This window comes from Dermacentor silvarum, chromosome 11 (genome assembly GCF_013339745.2).
Source record: "Dermacentor silvarum isolate Dsil-2018 chromosome 11, BIME_Dsil_1.4, whole genome shotgun sequence".
Taxonomy (NCBI): Eukaryota; Metazoa; Arthropoda; class Arachnida; order Ixodida; family Ixodidae; genus Dermacentor; species Dermacentor silvarum.
Window position 1 is genome coordinate 43,989,595 of NC_051164.1, and position 16,288 is coordinate 44,005,882.

The following is a 16,288-nucleotide window of genomic DNA, read 5'->3' on the forward strand; positions in this document are numbered from 1 at the left end:
AAGTGAAGAAAACACTAAAGGATGGTGGTAGAAGTCATAGCCATGAGCATGAGCATGACCCAGCAAAAATGACAATGACTCAGCGACAGAACACTAACACTCAAAAACCAATGGAATGAGTTCAGGTGTGGTACTAAGTGAAGGAAAAGTCTAAAGGTTGATGGTAGAAGTCATAGTCATGAGCATGACTATGAATTTTTCCTTAAGGTCTCTTAGGTGTAGCTAAAGAGACTCCTGGGGACTCATGACATTTATGTCATGACATGCGTGTCATGTAGGTTATGACAGAACCGCCTATGTCTTGTTGCTCTCATGGTCGTTTCGTTAACTGGGTAGACTCCCCGCACACTGCTTCGCATAACATCGATTCTCACACAGCGTGGGATCTGCCGGCTTTTTTCCCCGTTCTCCAGCTCCGACTGAGCGCGCGTGCGATAGAGCAGAAAACGTACTGCTCAATAATGTCTCGTAGGAGCTTGTACGAAACTACCGCAAGTGATCACTAGCCTTCCACTTTTGGAGGCAGTATAAGGGCTCATCGGATGCTAATAGCTCAGATCTACTGGACCTTAATTATTCAAGAGTACGATGTAAGGTAAGAATACAAGCTTACTCTGGTGCGAGGGCCATGAAGTTAACGTAAGCATTTATGGCATTTTACCACGTTCGTGTCGCACGTTATGGGTAAAATTTTCTTTACTGGCAAAACTGGTTCCTTTGATATTAGAGCCGCATATCTGCAACCGTTCATTATTATCAATGATGCAAAAGTTCCCAGATAAAGGACCATTTGTTCATTCTCGTGGACGATATAAGCAAGCAGCATGCAACATTTCTTGAGTGGAAGAAGTTACCATGATACTTAAATGAAAAAAAAGGAACGTGCATTTTCCTCTCTGTTCTTCCAAGTCTAGTTTGCAGAATGAGGCACAATGAATATTGAAAGGTTGTTTCGTCTTCATCTGTTATTTTTCACTTCGAGCGAGAGCTTTACCTGAGTGGCCTCCCCGGGAGTTGTACTAATGAACGACCATTCCTCGGTGCTGAAAGATTCATTCTGCTTTATCTTACGCACGTCGCCTTCCAGCTCTGCTAAGTAGACCATTGCCACAATGCCCCAACGGCAACCTGCTGTTTCCTCATTGTCTGTTTTTTCTTCTAAAAAGCTCGTCAAACCCGCCCCTCCCCTCAACAAATTCGTAAACATTTTCTATGCTTACACTATGAGTGATAATAGCAGACTGATGTACGCAGTCATGAGCAAGATCGGGTTTGCTCACAACGCAATTCTAGACGATTAATAATGCTGAGACACTGTGGCAGGCATAACAAATTGTAGTAAGAATATTTTTCCTAATATAAAACAGAACTGGGCTTCAGCACCACAATAAAATTTTAATTAGAGCTGTCATAGCTAGAAGGGAGGTATAAAATAATTCAGCAGGGCAAATATTTCAAGAAAAGTTAAGAAAACAGTGTTTTGCCTGCCGAAAATACAGCTTGATAACAAGTCGTGCCACAGTGGGGGACTCCCAAAAAATTTTGACGGGTGGTTTGCATGCAGAATGGCGGTAAGTATATACCCATAATGATGCTGATAACCGCAGCTTTTATTGCGTTAGCAATTATAAGGACACTCCATAGCGGATTTCTGCCATTGTCGCCATCGCCTTGAGGTTCTGACGTCAATGACGATGAAATCGTCGCCGCGTGCCGTATGCTAGGGCACGTACACGAAAGCGCGCTAGGGACGCGCGCTTTCACGGGGAGCGAACTCACGGCGGAGAGCTAACGCGCGTTGCGCGCCATGCTCCCTGAGAGGCTGCAGTATTAAGCGTCTATTTCCTCCTTTACAATCACCATATATAGAGAGAGCAAACGCGACTTCTTTCGTGGCTCGAAAGGCCGTTGGGGGGACGGGAGGGAGGGAGGGGAGGTGACGTTTATTTGCGGCACCAAATGCGTAATTATATAAATATGTTGCAGTTTCACCCGAAAGGCGAAGCATCAATTGCGATAGCAAATTAGTAGAGAGCTATACAGAGTACGGATAGTAGTTTTATCAGCTGTATAAACTTGGACACGCAGCACCAGCAACGTGCAGAACTGTTGTCGACGCCGTCTGAAACCGAACGCGCGCGGCGTTGGTGACTTTTGCCGGTGCTTATGGGGGCGGCTCCGCGGTTTTCGACGAGATCAGAATGGGACACTCATCGAGCAGCGTCGGAACTGTTTACCACCTTCTTCACCGGCAACGTTTTATTGCGATAGCAATTATATGGACACTTAAAGCGGATTTCTGCCGTCGCCGTGAGATTCCGTATGACGTCAAATGGCGATGGTCAAATGGCGATCTACCGCGTGCCGTATGCTTTATGTGCGAGGGAAAGCGCGCCAGGGACGCGCGTTATCACGGAGAGCCAACGCGCGGCGGAGAGCAAACGCGCGTTCTGCGCCGTGCTCCCTGAAGGGCTACAGAATTGAGCGTCTCATTCCTCCTTTATAATCACCATATATATAGAGAGCAAACGCTACTTCCTCCGTCGCGCGAAAGGCCGTGGGGAGATGGGAGGGAGGTAGGGGCGGCGACGTTTAGCTGCCGTACCAAATGCGCATTTATATAAAAACGTTGCGGGGCGAGAAGGAGGGTAAGATTTCCGACGCTGCTCGACGAGTGTCCCATTCTGATCTCGTCGAAAACCTCCGAGCTGCCCCCAGAGGCACCGGCAACAGTCACCAACGCCGCGCGCGTTCGGTGCGAACGCGGGCAAAACGCCGACGGCGTCGACAACAGTTCTGCGCGTTGCTGGTGCTGCTGCATGTCGAAGTTTATACAGCTGATAAAACTATCATCGTTACTTCGTATAGCTCTCTACTAATTTGCTATCGCAATTGATGCTTCACCTTTCGGGTGAAACTGCGACAATTTTTTATGCGTAAAATTAACAAGTAGTTGGTGTTTCTGTGCCTTTCATTGACCATCAAACTATTTCAACATTTTATAGTTAACATCTGAAAGCGAAGAAACTGCCCTACCACAAGAGGTATGCGATTGCCAAAGCATACTGTATCGGTACAAAGTGATTTCAACTCTATCAGTGTAGCGCATCGTAGTCAAACGGATTATGAAGGAAGAGAGGGACAGCTGTTAAGCTGCCTCCCACTCCTGCCGTCAAAAGTTTTTTTTTTTTTTCGATGCACGCAAGTTATGAATATATAGCTATGAATCAACTCGCCTGACTTGAAGTCCTGTTGAACATTCCCCCCAGAGAATGAATAACAAAGGAAATGTGGTCCATTGGACTGCCTATTTACTTTCATTCAGCAAACTAAGATTACTTGCACTGACAGGTCCTTATAATACGGTATACCGTGACCAAAAAAAAACAAAAATATCAAGAGTTAGTGATGTTTCAAATGTTTACATGTATCTTTCGTTTCAGGTAGAAGATATTGCCCGCAAATTGATACAGGCGTTCAATGAAACGCTTCAAAACAACAGCTGGATCGGCAATACGACGCGAGAAGCCTTCGAAAAAGTGGTAAGATCACCGCCGTAAAACTGTTATGCACAAAATAATATATAGAATGAATCTTTTCTATCAAGTTTTTTTATCATATTTTGAAACGGTCGAATGTAGCAGGAATTGTTTACGTATTTAACTGGCACAGCGCTTGGTTGTAGTTGTAAGTAGTTGTAATATTTCATGTTCCTTTCTAAAATCTATTGAAAATAAATATAAGATAAGATTGGGTGTAAAATGGCTGTGATAACCTGTTTTTAAAAATTTCTAAAGTATATCAGCAGCAGTGAAAATGAAAATCGCTCTTCTCGCAAATATTCAGTCTGCAGCTAGATGAGGCTAGAAATACATCGTAAATGTTAGAGCAGAGAGCACGAAAATGTTTCTTCTTTTGTTGTAAGTTTCTCTTATCTTTCTCACTTTACGTTTACTACACATTTCCGCATATATCCTCTGGCCAATACCGACCATGGATATAAATTATTACACCTGGCGGCTCCTAAGGTATCCTCCACTGTGTTCCATCCTGTCTGAATAGACCAATTTTTCTACCCCTATGTAAAATACGCATCAAGTCGCCCAGCTTCATTATAACCATTATAGTACCCACAATCGTGTTGCCAGCGCCTTCCGTACTAACGGGCAACGCAGTCGGGGATGTTTCCATTAGAACTATTGTCGTGACTTTCGACAAAGATAAAACGCCAGCCGCCCTTCTTCACCGTGAACTTTCAATCAGCACAGCTGCGAGCAATCTACTCCGTACTGTTGGTACTATCGTCATTGTAAATGCGCAAGCATTTCTATGCCGACCCAACGATAATCTTGTCTGTCACGTAAGACGAATGCAACGGCTCATACATCCCCTAAACACTGATTCATACCACCGCAAGCATTTGCATGCTTGCGGTGGTATGAAAGCAATGACACGCAATGACTAAAGGCAATGACTCGCACCCACGTAAGGCAGAGGCTACAAGCCCTCAGCAGAGTAAAGCGAACAGTTCATACATTCATAGAAATTACGCATGTAGTACACAGAACACCATAAGTTTCAACAAAGGACAAGCTAAAAACAAGCATCCGAACTCATAATAAAGCACGGCATACCCACCTAAGCAAATGTGGTGGTTTTGCAACAGCTTCGATGGACAACCAGGATGATAAGGACCGATAACAGTTGATAAGAGTCGGATCATGTTCAGTAAGTTGATAACGACCGATGAGGGTTGAGAGGGATTTATACTGGTCGCATCAAATTTCATAACATTGATAATTACACCGGGCTCCGTGGAGATGAGCAGGTAGCACAAAGCTTACGCATACTTAGACAGCTCCCAGAGGAGTTTCTGCGCTCGTTTTCTTTGTTTTATTTTTTATTTAAGGCCTACGTTGAACGTAGCGCCAAACCATGGGGCTCGCTGGAAAATGAGAAAATGAATAGCTGCTGTCAACATATGGTTCCGGAAGCATAACAGTCTCATTTTCTAGAGAGAGAGAGAGAGATAGAAGACAGGAAATGCATGGATGTTAACCCGACGCACGTCCGGTTTGCTACCTTGCACTGGGGAAAGGGGTATAGGGATGAAAAGAGAGAGAAAGAAATAGAGAGAGCACAGTTTCGCGTACATTTGAAAGTTCGCACGAAGTCTACAGACGGTCGCCAAGACCTGTCGACTTGAGGTAGTCCAACAAGGCTTTCGTGGCTTTCTGTGCCATCGACGCATACGGCCATGGTCCAAGGATCTTCATTTCAGAAAATGGTCGAGAGTCTAGCCGGTCCAATGCTGTCCGGAGAGCTTCACGCTTGACGTCGAATTGGGGACAGAGACATAATATATGTTCAGTTGTTTCGCTAGTTCCACAAGAGTCGCACATGGGCGTATCCCCAATTCCAATGCGGAACGATTAGGCCTTTGTATAAATGCCATCCCGAGCCAGAGGCAGCACAAGACTGTCGCCTAAGAGCGGGAAATGTTTGATGGCACTTGTAGCTTCAAGGATGGGTCGTTTTTGTGGAGATGACACTTCGGGAGGTTAAGAGAAGACCAATATTTGTATGTCATAGCTTTAGCCCCCATATGAAGTTTTCCTGCAGCGTCGGTCCTGGATAAGGGGATTGGGACTGGTCGGCTTTCCAGATGAGCAGACCGGGTGGCTTCGTCGGCGAGGTCATTACCAGCAATGCTGGTATGTCCCGGTAGCCAAAAAAATATAACTTCATGCCCTTTAGCGATAGCTTGATGGTGGTCTTGTCTTATCTCATATACCAGCTGCTCATGATTCCTGTCGTAAATGGCAAAATGCAGACTCTGAAGTGCTGCCTTAGAATCACAAAAGATTACCCATTTCTGAGGTGTCTCTTGCAGAAGGTAATGTACAGCAGCACGCATGGCAGCAAGCGCTGCCGCTGTCGATGTTGTCAGGTGTGGCAGTTTGAACTCGAGTGTGGTTTTCGTAGCCGGAATGACAACGACACTTCGAGAACTGTTAGATGAGACGGAACCGTCGGTATAGATGTGTATTCGGTACCAGTAGGTCTCATTCAATAATAGCAGCGTCATCTGTTCCAGAGCCATTCTTGGGTGATTGGCCTTCTGTTCACCCAGCCTCCGAGCCATGGACTCTTCTTTACTCTCTCTCTCTCTCTCTCTCTATATATATATATATGTATATATATATATATATATATATATATATATATATATTGCAATGGGGATGTTTGCCTAGCAGCACTCAATCTATAGTTTCAACGCTAGACCGAAACAAGTAAAAAGGGAGCTAGGGCGAAGCGGGCGAGCTAGCGTCGCTTGTCTTCTTCTTCCTTCACCAGCACCGTGGCCCACTGCCTTCAGTACAATCACTCTCCACCGAAAGAGGAGCCATCCTGGCGACCTATGGGCAGGAGAAGACAGGGGGGTAGTGGCACTGCTTGAGGCGGGAAACGTGGACAATTTCCTGACCGCGACGACGCTGATCGGAAGACGCGTCCATCGGCTCGATGAGGTAGTTGACTGCGGATGTTTGTCGCAGTACCCGATAGGGACCATGATACTTGGAATGCAGCTTGGAGGAAAGGCCCGGTGTAGTAGACGGCACACACAACCAGACCAGCGAGCCGGGAGCAAAGAATGTAGCCGTAGTGGACGCATCGTGGCGATGCTTTTGGCGCCACTGGTCCTGGGATGTAAACGAGCGAGCGAGCTGGCGACATTCTTCGGCATATGCAGCCGCTCGGGAAACATTCGTCGACTCCGAAGCATCCGGCCGGTAGGGTAGAATTGTCTCCATTGTGCATGAAGGTTCGTGTCCGTAAAGAAGAAAGAAAGGTGAAAATTCAATAGTGCTTGGCGTTGCAGTATTGTATGCGTATGTTACGAAAGGCAGAATCCGATCCCAATTCGAGTGGTCAGATGAAACATACATGGCCAACATGTCGCCAAGGGTGCGATTAAAACGCTCTGTCATGCCATTAGTTTGGGGATGGTATGCCGTGGTAGTGCGGTGAATGATGCGACACTCCTTTAGCAACGCTGTAATGACGTCAGAGAGGAAAACGCGACCGCGGTCGCTTAGTAATTCTCGAGGTGCTCCATGCCGTAATATCAGGTTCTGAAAGATGAAACTACCAACGTCTTTTTCTGTGGCAGATGACAGGGATGAAGTTTCTGCGTACCACGTAAGGTGCTCGATAGCAACCCCAGCGGTTGCCGCTGGAAGTGCTGGGAAGCGGACCGTATAGGTCAACGCCGACGCGGTCGAACGCTCGAGCGGGGCATGGTAAAGGCTGCAAGGGGCCGGCAGCATGTTTAGGTGGCGTCTTGCGGCGTTGACACAGGGGGCATGACCGTACATACTGACGAACAAAACGGTACATACCGCGCCAGTAGTACCGAACCTGGAGGCGACAGTATGTCTTCAATACCGCAGCGTGGCCGCATTGTGGGTCATCGTGGAAAGTGGCGCAGATGTCGGAGCGGAGGTGTCGGGGAATAACAAGCAACCACTTGCGGCCACTGGAGTTGTAGTTGCGGCGGTAAAGCAGGTTATCCCGAATAATAAAGTGCGTGGCTTGGCGACGGAGCGTCCGAGAGATCGGCGCTGGCGACCGGCTATACACAGGAAATCTAGAAGCGAACAGATCCATGGGTCCTTGCGCTGCTCTGATGCCATGTCGGAAATGTTGAGGGCGAAGGCATCGCAGGCGGAAACAGACGAGCAGATAGGATCAGGTGACAGGGGTGACCGGGAAAGAGCGTCTGCGTCGGAATGTTTTCGGTCTGAGCGATAAACAACACGGATGTCGTATTCTTGTAGGCGTAATGCCCAACGGGTGAGCCGACCAGTTGGATCTTTGAGTGAAGACAGCCAGCATAGGGCATGATGGTCCGTCACGATGTCAAAAGGGCGCCCATACACGTAAGTTCTAAATTTTGCGATAGCCCAAATAATGGCCAGACATTCTTTTTCAGTAACGGAGTAGTTCGCCTCAGCTTTGGTAAGGGTGCGACTGGCATACGCTACGACGTACTAATCGAAGCCATTCTTCCGCTGTGCAAGAACAGCGCCTAGTCCGACACCACTAGCGTCCGTGTGAATTTCAGTTGGAAGGATCGAAGTGGCGCCGTACTGGCGGTGAAGTGAGAAGGCGGCGCAGTTCTTGAAATGCGTCGTCACATGCCGGGGACCAGTCCGGTAGCTCAGAACGGCCGGTAAGAAGCGCGGTCAAGGGGGCGATTATGGAGGCAAAATTGCGGAAGAAGCGTCGGAAATACGAGCATAAGCCGATGAAGCTGCGAAGCTCTTTCAGGGTAGTTGGCTTGGGGAACGCGGACACGGCCCTAAGTTTCGTAGGGCCCGGGAGGATACCGTCTTTTGAGACCACATGACCGAGAATAGTAAGCTTGCGAGCGCCGAAGTGGCATTTCTTCAAATTTAGCTGCAGTCTTGCAGTGGTGAGGCACGCAAGAACTTGCTCGAGGCGGCTGAGGTGTGACGCAATGTCGGTAGAAAAAACTACAATGTTATCTAAGTAACAAAGGCACGTGTTCCACTTCAGGCCTCGGAGAATGGTGTCCATCATTCGTTCAAAAGTGGCAGGCGCGTTGCAAAGGCCGAAGGGCATGACGGTGAATTCATATAGGCCATCAGGTGTTACAAAGGCTGTCTTTTGGCGATCGGCCTCTGCCATTAGCACTTGCCAGTATCCGGAGCGCAGATCCAGCGAGAAAAAGAATGCCGCGCTTTGTAGGCTGTCCAAGGCATCGTCGATGCGCGGCAGAGGATAGACATCTTTGCGCGTTATGCGGTTAAGGCGGCGATAGTCGACGCAGAACCTTATGGAGCCGTCTTTCTTTTTAACGAGAACAACCGGAGATGCCCAGGGACTGTTAGAGGGCTGGATGATGCCACACTGCAGCATGTCGTCAACCTGCTGGTCGATGATCCGGCGTTCACCAGCTGACACACGATACGGACGCTGGCGCAAAGGGGTTTGTTGACGGGTGTCGATATGGTGAACGACTGCTGACCCTCGACCCAAGGACGGTTGGCCAATGTCGAATGAGGCCCGAAAACGCTGGAGAAGCTTGATAATTTCCGCGTGCTGGACAGGTGTGAGTGCCGAGTCGACGGCATGAGCGAAGACGTCCACAGGGGCATCGGTCGCGCCAGGAGGAGTGACGGCGCAAAGTGAGAAGGATGCCACATCGTCAAACACGGTAGCCGGGAGGACGCAGTCGAAATAGTCAGAGCTCCCCAGGCACTCGCTGCGGAGTATGGATGAAGGGCACGCGGAAGGATTGCATACGTAAAGGGCAGCAGAACCGCCGCAAAAAGTGACGATAGCAACAGGAACCAGAAGGTTCCGACGGCTCGCACAAGAGGCTGACGGCGTAAACAACACAAATTCGCGACAGAGTCACACGACACAGGGACCAGAGCGGCTGAAAAAGGTGCGATGGCGATGTCCGCAGCAGCAACAACTTTAGTAGAATGGTGGTCGCCAGGGTCAAAGCACGGCACTGACAACGTAAGTTTGGCACGAGCGCAGTCGACAACAGCTTGATTTACAGATAGGAAATTCCATCCAAGAATGACGTCGTGCGAGGAACGGGATAGGACGACAAATTCGACAACATACAAAACGCCTTGAATGACGACCTGAGCTGTGCATGATGCTGAAGGCTGAATGCAATGCGAGGTTGCCGTACGCAGCGATAGATAGGTAAGTGGAATGGTCGGTTTCTTCAAATTGCGGCAAAACTTTTCACTAATAACCGAAACGGCGGCTCCGGTGTCAATAAGTGCGTGGATTGTGGCGCCATCGACGGACAGTTCAATTTCGTTCGCAGGAGAAAAATGAGGGCTTCAAATGTTCGACGTAAACGCAGTTCTTGCCTTGAGAACTGCGACTGTTAGTTTTCCTCGCGGGCTGGACTGAGTCGACGAACCATGGGGGAAAGGGATCGACGACGTGGGGAGGGCGACTGGCGTGAATCGAAGGGGCGGCGACTAGAAGACGAGTCCGGAGGAAGATTAGACACATCATGACGCGGAAGTCGAGCAGGCATGTAGCCGGTGGCGCTCCCACTGTCAGGGAAACGGTAGTTGCGACGGCGGCAGAATCGTGCTTCGTGGCCCGGGAAACCACAGCAATAGCATATTGGCCGGTTATCAAGTGTGCGCCACGGGTTGACGACAGGGGCTCCAGCGGTCGAGTAAGGAACCGGAACCGGACGTAAAGGTGGTGGTGGTGCATGGAAAGTTCCGGTGGTCCGATGGGCGTCAGGAGCCGGAGGAACGTAAGGCCGGGCGACAACATTGGCGTACGTCAGTGGTCCATCAACGCGTTGCGGATGAGGGGCAGGTGGTAGCGCCTCAGCAACTTGCGTTTGAAGCACCTGACGAAGCCAAGGAGCCAAGGATGTAACCGGCTCAAGAGGGCTAGTTGCCAGAGACAGTTGCCGCGCGACTTCCTGGCGGATGAACTGCTTTATTTGCGGCATTAAAGCGGAAATGTCGGCAGCATCGCGCCTGAAATCCAAGGGAGCGAGATCCGCGGTATCCTGCTGGGCAGCACAACGTGTTGAGGCACGCTGCTTGCGCAGCTCGTCGTACTGCTGACAGAGCTGAATTACCTCGGCTACCGTCTGTTGACTCTTGGCGACGAGCATCTGGAAGGCGTGGTCATCGATGCCTTTCATGATGTGCTTGATCTTGTCAGCTTCGTCCATGGATGAGTTGACGCGTCGGCAGAGCGAGAGCAGGTCTTCAATGTAGCTGGTAAAGCTCTCGTCATTGCGTTGAGCCCGACCACGCAATCGCTGCTCAGCACGAAGGCGGCGAACGGCGGGACGGCCGAAGACCTCAGTCAAAGTGCTCGTGAAAGCGGACCAGGTGGTAAAACTTGATTCATGATTTCTGAACCATAGGTTCGCCACGCCCGTCAAATAAAAGCCTACATTAGTGAGCTTATTGCGGTCGGCCACTTATTATATGCGCTTACACGGTCGTATTCGGCGAACCAGTCCTCGACGTCGAGGTCGTCTGCTCCGCTAAATACAGCGGGATCGCGCTGCCGGACGACGCCAGGGCAGACAATGGTCGGGGGTACGGGAGCAGCAGCCTGGGACGGTCCCGCATCATTCATTGCAGGAGCTGGTGGTAGCGTCCGACTGCGGAGTTCCAGGATGTGGAAGAGAAACCCAGCACCTCCACCAGATGCAATGGGGATGTTTGCCTAGCAGCACTCGATCTAGAGTTTCAACGATAGACCGAAACAAGTCAAAAGGGAGCTATGGCGAAGTGGGCGAGCAAGCGTCGCTTGTCTTCGTCCTTCACCAGCACCGTGGCCCGCTGCCTTCAGTACAATATATATATATATATATATATATATATATGTATATATATATATATATATTGCCACCAGCATACCGAGAACTAAAAGACGCCCGCCGCATTATAGCTGTGTTCCAAAGAACCGTCATACCACCCGCCGCGGTGGCTTTGTCAGCTAAGGCGTTGCGCTGCTGAGCACGAGATCGCGGGATCGAATCCCGGCCGCGGCGGCCGCATTTCGATGGAAGCGAAATGCAAGAAGCCCGTGTGCTTGCGTTGTAGTGCACTTTAAAGAATCCCAGGTGGTCAAAATTAATCCGGAGCCCTCTACTACGGCGTGCCTCATAATCAGAACTGGTTTTGGCACGTAAAACCCCAGAAACAAGAAGAACCGTCACTACAAGCGTCAGGCAAGGCACCGTAAGGCAACGCTGGGCGCTGCACCGCACGCGCCCACGCCATGTGCTGACAGACCACCGGCGGCTTGCGCTCGCGAATAGGAGGAATGGCACGTGACAGGCAGCGACGAAGAAGAGAACCACGATCTAAGAAGTGACGCTTGAAGGACCTTCCATTGAAGGTTCAGTCTCTTGGGTTAACGGGCATAGGTTCCCCCTGAATAAGCCAGTGTTATTAGAAGCTGCTGTCGTAACGGTGGGTTACAATATATATATATATATATATATATATGTATATGTATATACTGTACTGAAGGCGAATGACCGCGCTTCGATGTCTGGGAAAAGAAGACGACGATGAGCGGTGGTTGTTGTTGACGCTCTAGCTCGCGCTCGCCAGTAACCAGACCTGCCTTTCGGATAACTTTCTGCAATGCAACGTCCAGGCCTGCTTGAGGACCAACACCCCCATTTTAAGCGGTGGAGGTACCGGGGTATTGTTCATCCTGGAACTTCGGGTGAACTCAGCTTTCACCATGACTGATCCTGGCCCATCGCAAGCTGCTCCCGTGCCCACGACAATCCTCTGGTCTGGCGTGCCCCGACAACGCAACCCACCTAAGTTAGCGGCACCAACGACCAGGAGGTCGATGATTGGATCGTCGAGTAAGAACTCGACGAAACGGTGTGACCAGCCGCTGCTGGTCACACCGTTTTGCTACCACACATAAAGCAGTTCTTCCGAGAAAATGTTGCACGTCAGCTTTCCCTTGACGCCCACACACCTGAGCCAGCGCTGTTATCTTTAGACCCACCTCTTCGTCACGTCATTGAGACGCAAGTCGCCTAGGCACTACCAGCTGCCCCTACGGCGTTGCCTGTCACTACGCCACTAACTTACGCTGCCGTTCTTGCCAGACCACAGGCCCCATCTCTTTCTGGCGCCTACCGGGCCACCGGGTCCTTCTACACGTCGCCACCACCCTTACGCACGGTGCTCCATCCTTCTTCGCCCACCGGACTATATTCATTGTGAACCCCTTGCGTACATTTGATAACAGGCCCATATGCTTCGCATGTGGTCTTGCGGGCCGTATAGCCCGCCACTGTCCCCATCGCAGCTTCCACTCTCAAAACGGTGTGGCTTCACCAGCCTATCAAGCTGCTCAGCATTCTCCACGAGTTTCTTCTGTCGCCGATCCGTTTTCTACACGCCGCCTGTTTGACTCAGGCCGGCCGTCTTCTCCCCGTCGCCGATCCATCTCCCCGATACTTCGCCAACCTAGCCCCGCACGAGAGCAAAACTGACAGTCGCCGTTCCCGAGGTAAGAACTGCGCCGTCATCGAACTCAAGACCTCATTTTTACGCGCCTAACGAAATTGATTTGTTGGTCGAAAGTATCACCGTACGTGCACTTGTCGACACAGGAGCTATTGTTTCTGTAATTGCCGAGAAATTGTGCCGCGATCTGAGAGAAGTGACCACCCCGCTTACCGATGTTTTCCTGCGTACGGCGACCTCGCATCCCGTCATGCCTACCGCTCAGTGCACAGCCCATGTAATTATTCAAAACGTTATGTATGCTGTCAAGATTGTCGTCATGCCCCAATCATCCTACGACGTTATCCTAGGATGAGATTTTTTGTCTACTCATCAAGCCCTCGTGGACTGCGCTTGTGTCGAACTCACATTGTCGATGCCGTGCCCTGACTTCGATGACCACACTCCCCCTAAAGTGTTTGCCCTGGCTGACGTCCACATCGACCCTTTGTCCATCGTTCTGGTGCCTGTGTTTTCGCCTACCGCCACCAACTCACCTGTTTTGTTTTCGCCATCTGCAGCTCCTGCTGGTCGCCGAAACTTCCTCCTCCCGGGGGCTGTCATCAACTTCTGCAATGGTTCTGCGGCCATCTACGTGTGCAGTGCATCTGCATGTCGTCACTTCTACTACGTGGCGAGTGTCTGGGGAGCTTCGAGACTTTTGACTGCCTTTTCGAGGATGAAACGCTTGGAGATAAGGCATCACTACCGATTTTTGCCGTCGCTCCTGCCGCTGCCACCGATGATGTTGTCGATATATTCTTAAATGCCGTTGATTCCGACCTCACACCTGCACAGCACAAGGAGATCGTGCAACTTGCAGCGTTTTCGAGCCTCCTTCGACCACAACCAGTAATCCTTAGGTCGAACGTCAGCAGTTGTTCATCGCATCGATACCGGTCAACAAGCACCATTGCGCCAGCGCTCACACCAACGACTGCAGAACGCCGTGTTATCGATGAACAGGTAGACGATATGCTGAAACGTGGAATAATCCAGCCCTCCAGCAGTCCCTGGGCCTCTCCAGTTGTGCTGGTGAAGAAAAAGGACGGATCCAACAGGTTTTGCATGGATTACCGACGTCTTAATCGAATAACTCGCAAGAATGTGTACCCTCTACCACGCATCAACAATGCCCTGGACTACCTACGGGGAGCAGAATTCTTTTTGTCCTTAGATATGCACTCGGGATACTGGCAGGTACCGATGGCGGAGGCTGATCGCTAAAAAATGGCTTTTGTGACGCCCGATGGCCTGTATGAGTTCACAGCCATGCCTTCGGCCTCTGCAACGCGCCTGCTACTTTCGAGCGCATGATGGACACGATCCTTCGAGGCCACAAGTGGAATATTTGCATTTGTTATGTAGACGACATTGTGGTCTTTTCCTCCGATTTTGCGCCCCATCTAACTCGCCTCGCACAAGTACTCGCTTGCCTCTCAGCTGCAGGACTGCAACTGAACTTGAAGGAATGCCACTTCGCCGCTCGAAAGCTTACGATTCTAGGGCATGTTATTTCGAAGGACGGTATTCTCCCCGACCCTGCTTAACTTACAGCCGTTTCAGCGTTTGTCAAACCAAGTACCATGAGAGATCTCCGCAGCTTTATCGGTCTCCGTTCTTATTTCCGACGCTTTATCCGCAATTTCGCTATCATCATCAATCCTTTGACCAAGCTCCTCGCTGGCAGTAATAACATTTTGGCATGGTCTCCTGCTTGCGACGACGCTTTCAACAAATAGCGCCGTCTCCTTACGTCACCTCCTATACTGCGACACTTCGACCCCTCTGCACCCACTGAGATACACACTGACGCAAGCGGTGTCGGGTTAGGCGCTATTATTCCTTAACGGAAAGTTGGGTTTGAAGAGTACGTCGTTCCCTATGCAAGCCGAACGCTCAACAAAGCCGAAGGAAACCATTCTGTCACTGAAAAAGAATGTCTTGCCATAATTTGGGCCACAGAGAAATTTCGGCCTTACGTGTACGGGCGCCCATTTGACGTAGTGACCGACCACCACGCCCTGTGCTGGTTGTCGTCACTGAAAGATCGAAGTGGTCGCCTCGCTCGATGGACATTGCGCCTCCAGGAACACGACATCCGCTTCGTGTATCGCTCTGGTCAGAAACATTCGGATGCAGACGCCCTCTCCCATTCGCCCCTGCCTCCCTACTCTGTCTGCTTCACAAATACTACCTGCGATACCACCGCTATCGCCATCTCTGACATGCCATCTGAGCAGCGCAAGGACCCGTGGGTGGCTTCCATTCTAGACTTTCAGTCTGGCCGGACTTCTGCTCCCACTTCTCGGATGTTGCGTCGGCAGGCTGAGCACTTCACCACTCGGGAAGACGTGCTGTACCACCAGAATTACACCCCCGGCGGCCGTAAGTGGCTCCTCGTCTTTCCCCGCCATCTGCGCTCCGAAATCTGCTCCACTTTCCACAACGACCCACAATGTGGTCACGCAGGTTTCCTGAAGACGTATTCACGTATTAGGCTTCGGTACTACTGGCGTGGCATATACCGTTATGTTCGACAGTATGTCCGATCATGTTCCACGTGCCAGCGACGCAAGACTCCTCCTCAACACGCCGCCGGCACCTTATTACCTCTGCCATGCCCCGCCCGACCATTTGAACGCGTCGGCATCGACATCTACTGTCCCCTTCTCTGTACACCAGACGGTAACCGTTGGATAATCGTTGCCGTCGATCACCTCACACGGTATGCCCAAACTTCACCTCACCCGTCGTCCACAGCAAAAGACGTTGCCACTTTCATTCTTCACAATCTCGTACTTCGTCATGGAGCTCCTCGAGAGTTGCTGAGTGACCGTGGTCGTGTGTTCCTCTCCGACGTCATCGCAGCATTGCTTCGTGAATGCCGCGTCGTTCACCGCACCACCAGTGCCTATCACCCACCGACGAACGGGATAACAGAACGTTTTAACCGAACCCTGGGCGACATGCTTGCTATGTACGTCTCGTCAGATCACCCCAATTGGGACCGAGTGCTACCTTTTGTTACGTACGCTTATAACACCGCCATTCAAAGGACAACTGGATTCTCCCCTTTCTTTCTCCTTCACGGACGCGAATCTTCTTGCACCACGGACACTGTTCTTTTATACCGACCTGACGCCTCAGAGTCCACGGCTCTATCTCAAACAGCTACCTACGTCGAACAATGCCGCCAACTTGTA

At 50.5% G+C, this 16,288-nt stretch overlaps 2 protein-coding genes across 4 annotated transcripts in view; both read left to right on the forward strand.

The window, feature by feature from the left end:
- LOC119433754 (neprilysin-1-like) overlaps positions 1 to 16,288 on the forward strand; it is a 293,006-nt gene that overhangs the window by 222,075 nt on the left and 54,643 nt on the right. The gene's annotated exons all lie outside the window — the stretch shown is intronic.
- Positions 1 to 16,288, forward strand: part of LOC119433750 (neprilysin-1-like) — a 52,385-nt gene that overhangs the window by 11,955 nt on the left and 24,142 nt on the right. The window contains exon 3 of one of the 2 annotated variants that reach the window (XM_037701008.2): positions 3,444 to 3,542. The exons of the other annotated variant lie outside the window; for it this stretch is intronic. Within the exon in view, the coding sequence (XP_037556936.2) occupies positions 3,444 to 3,542 (99 nt within the window). The remainder of the gene's footprint in view (positions 1 to 3,443; positions 3,543 to 16,288) is intronic. 2 annotated transcript variants of the gene reach the window in all.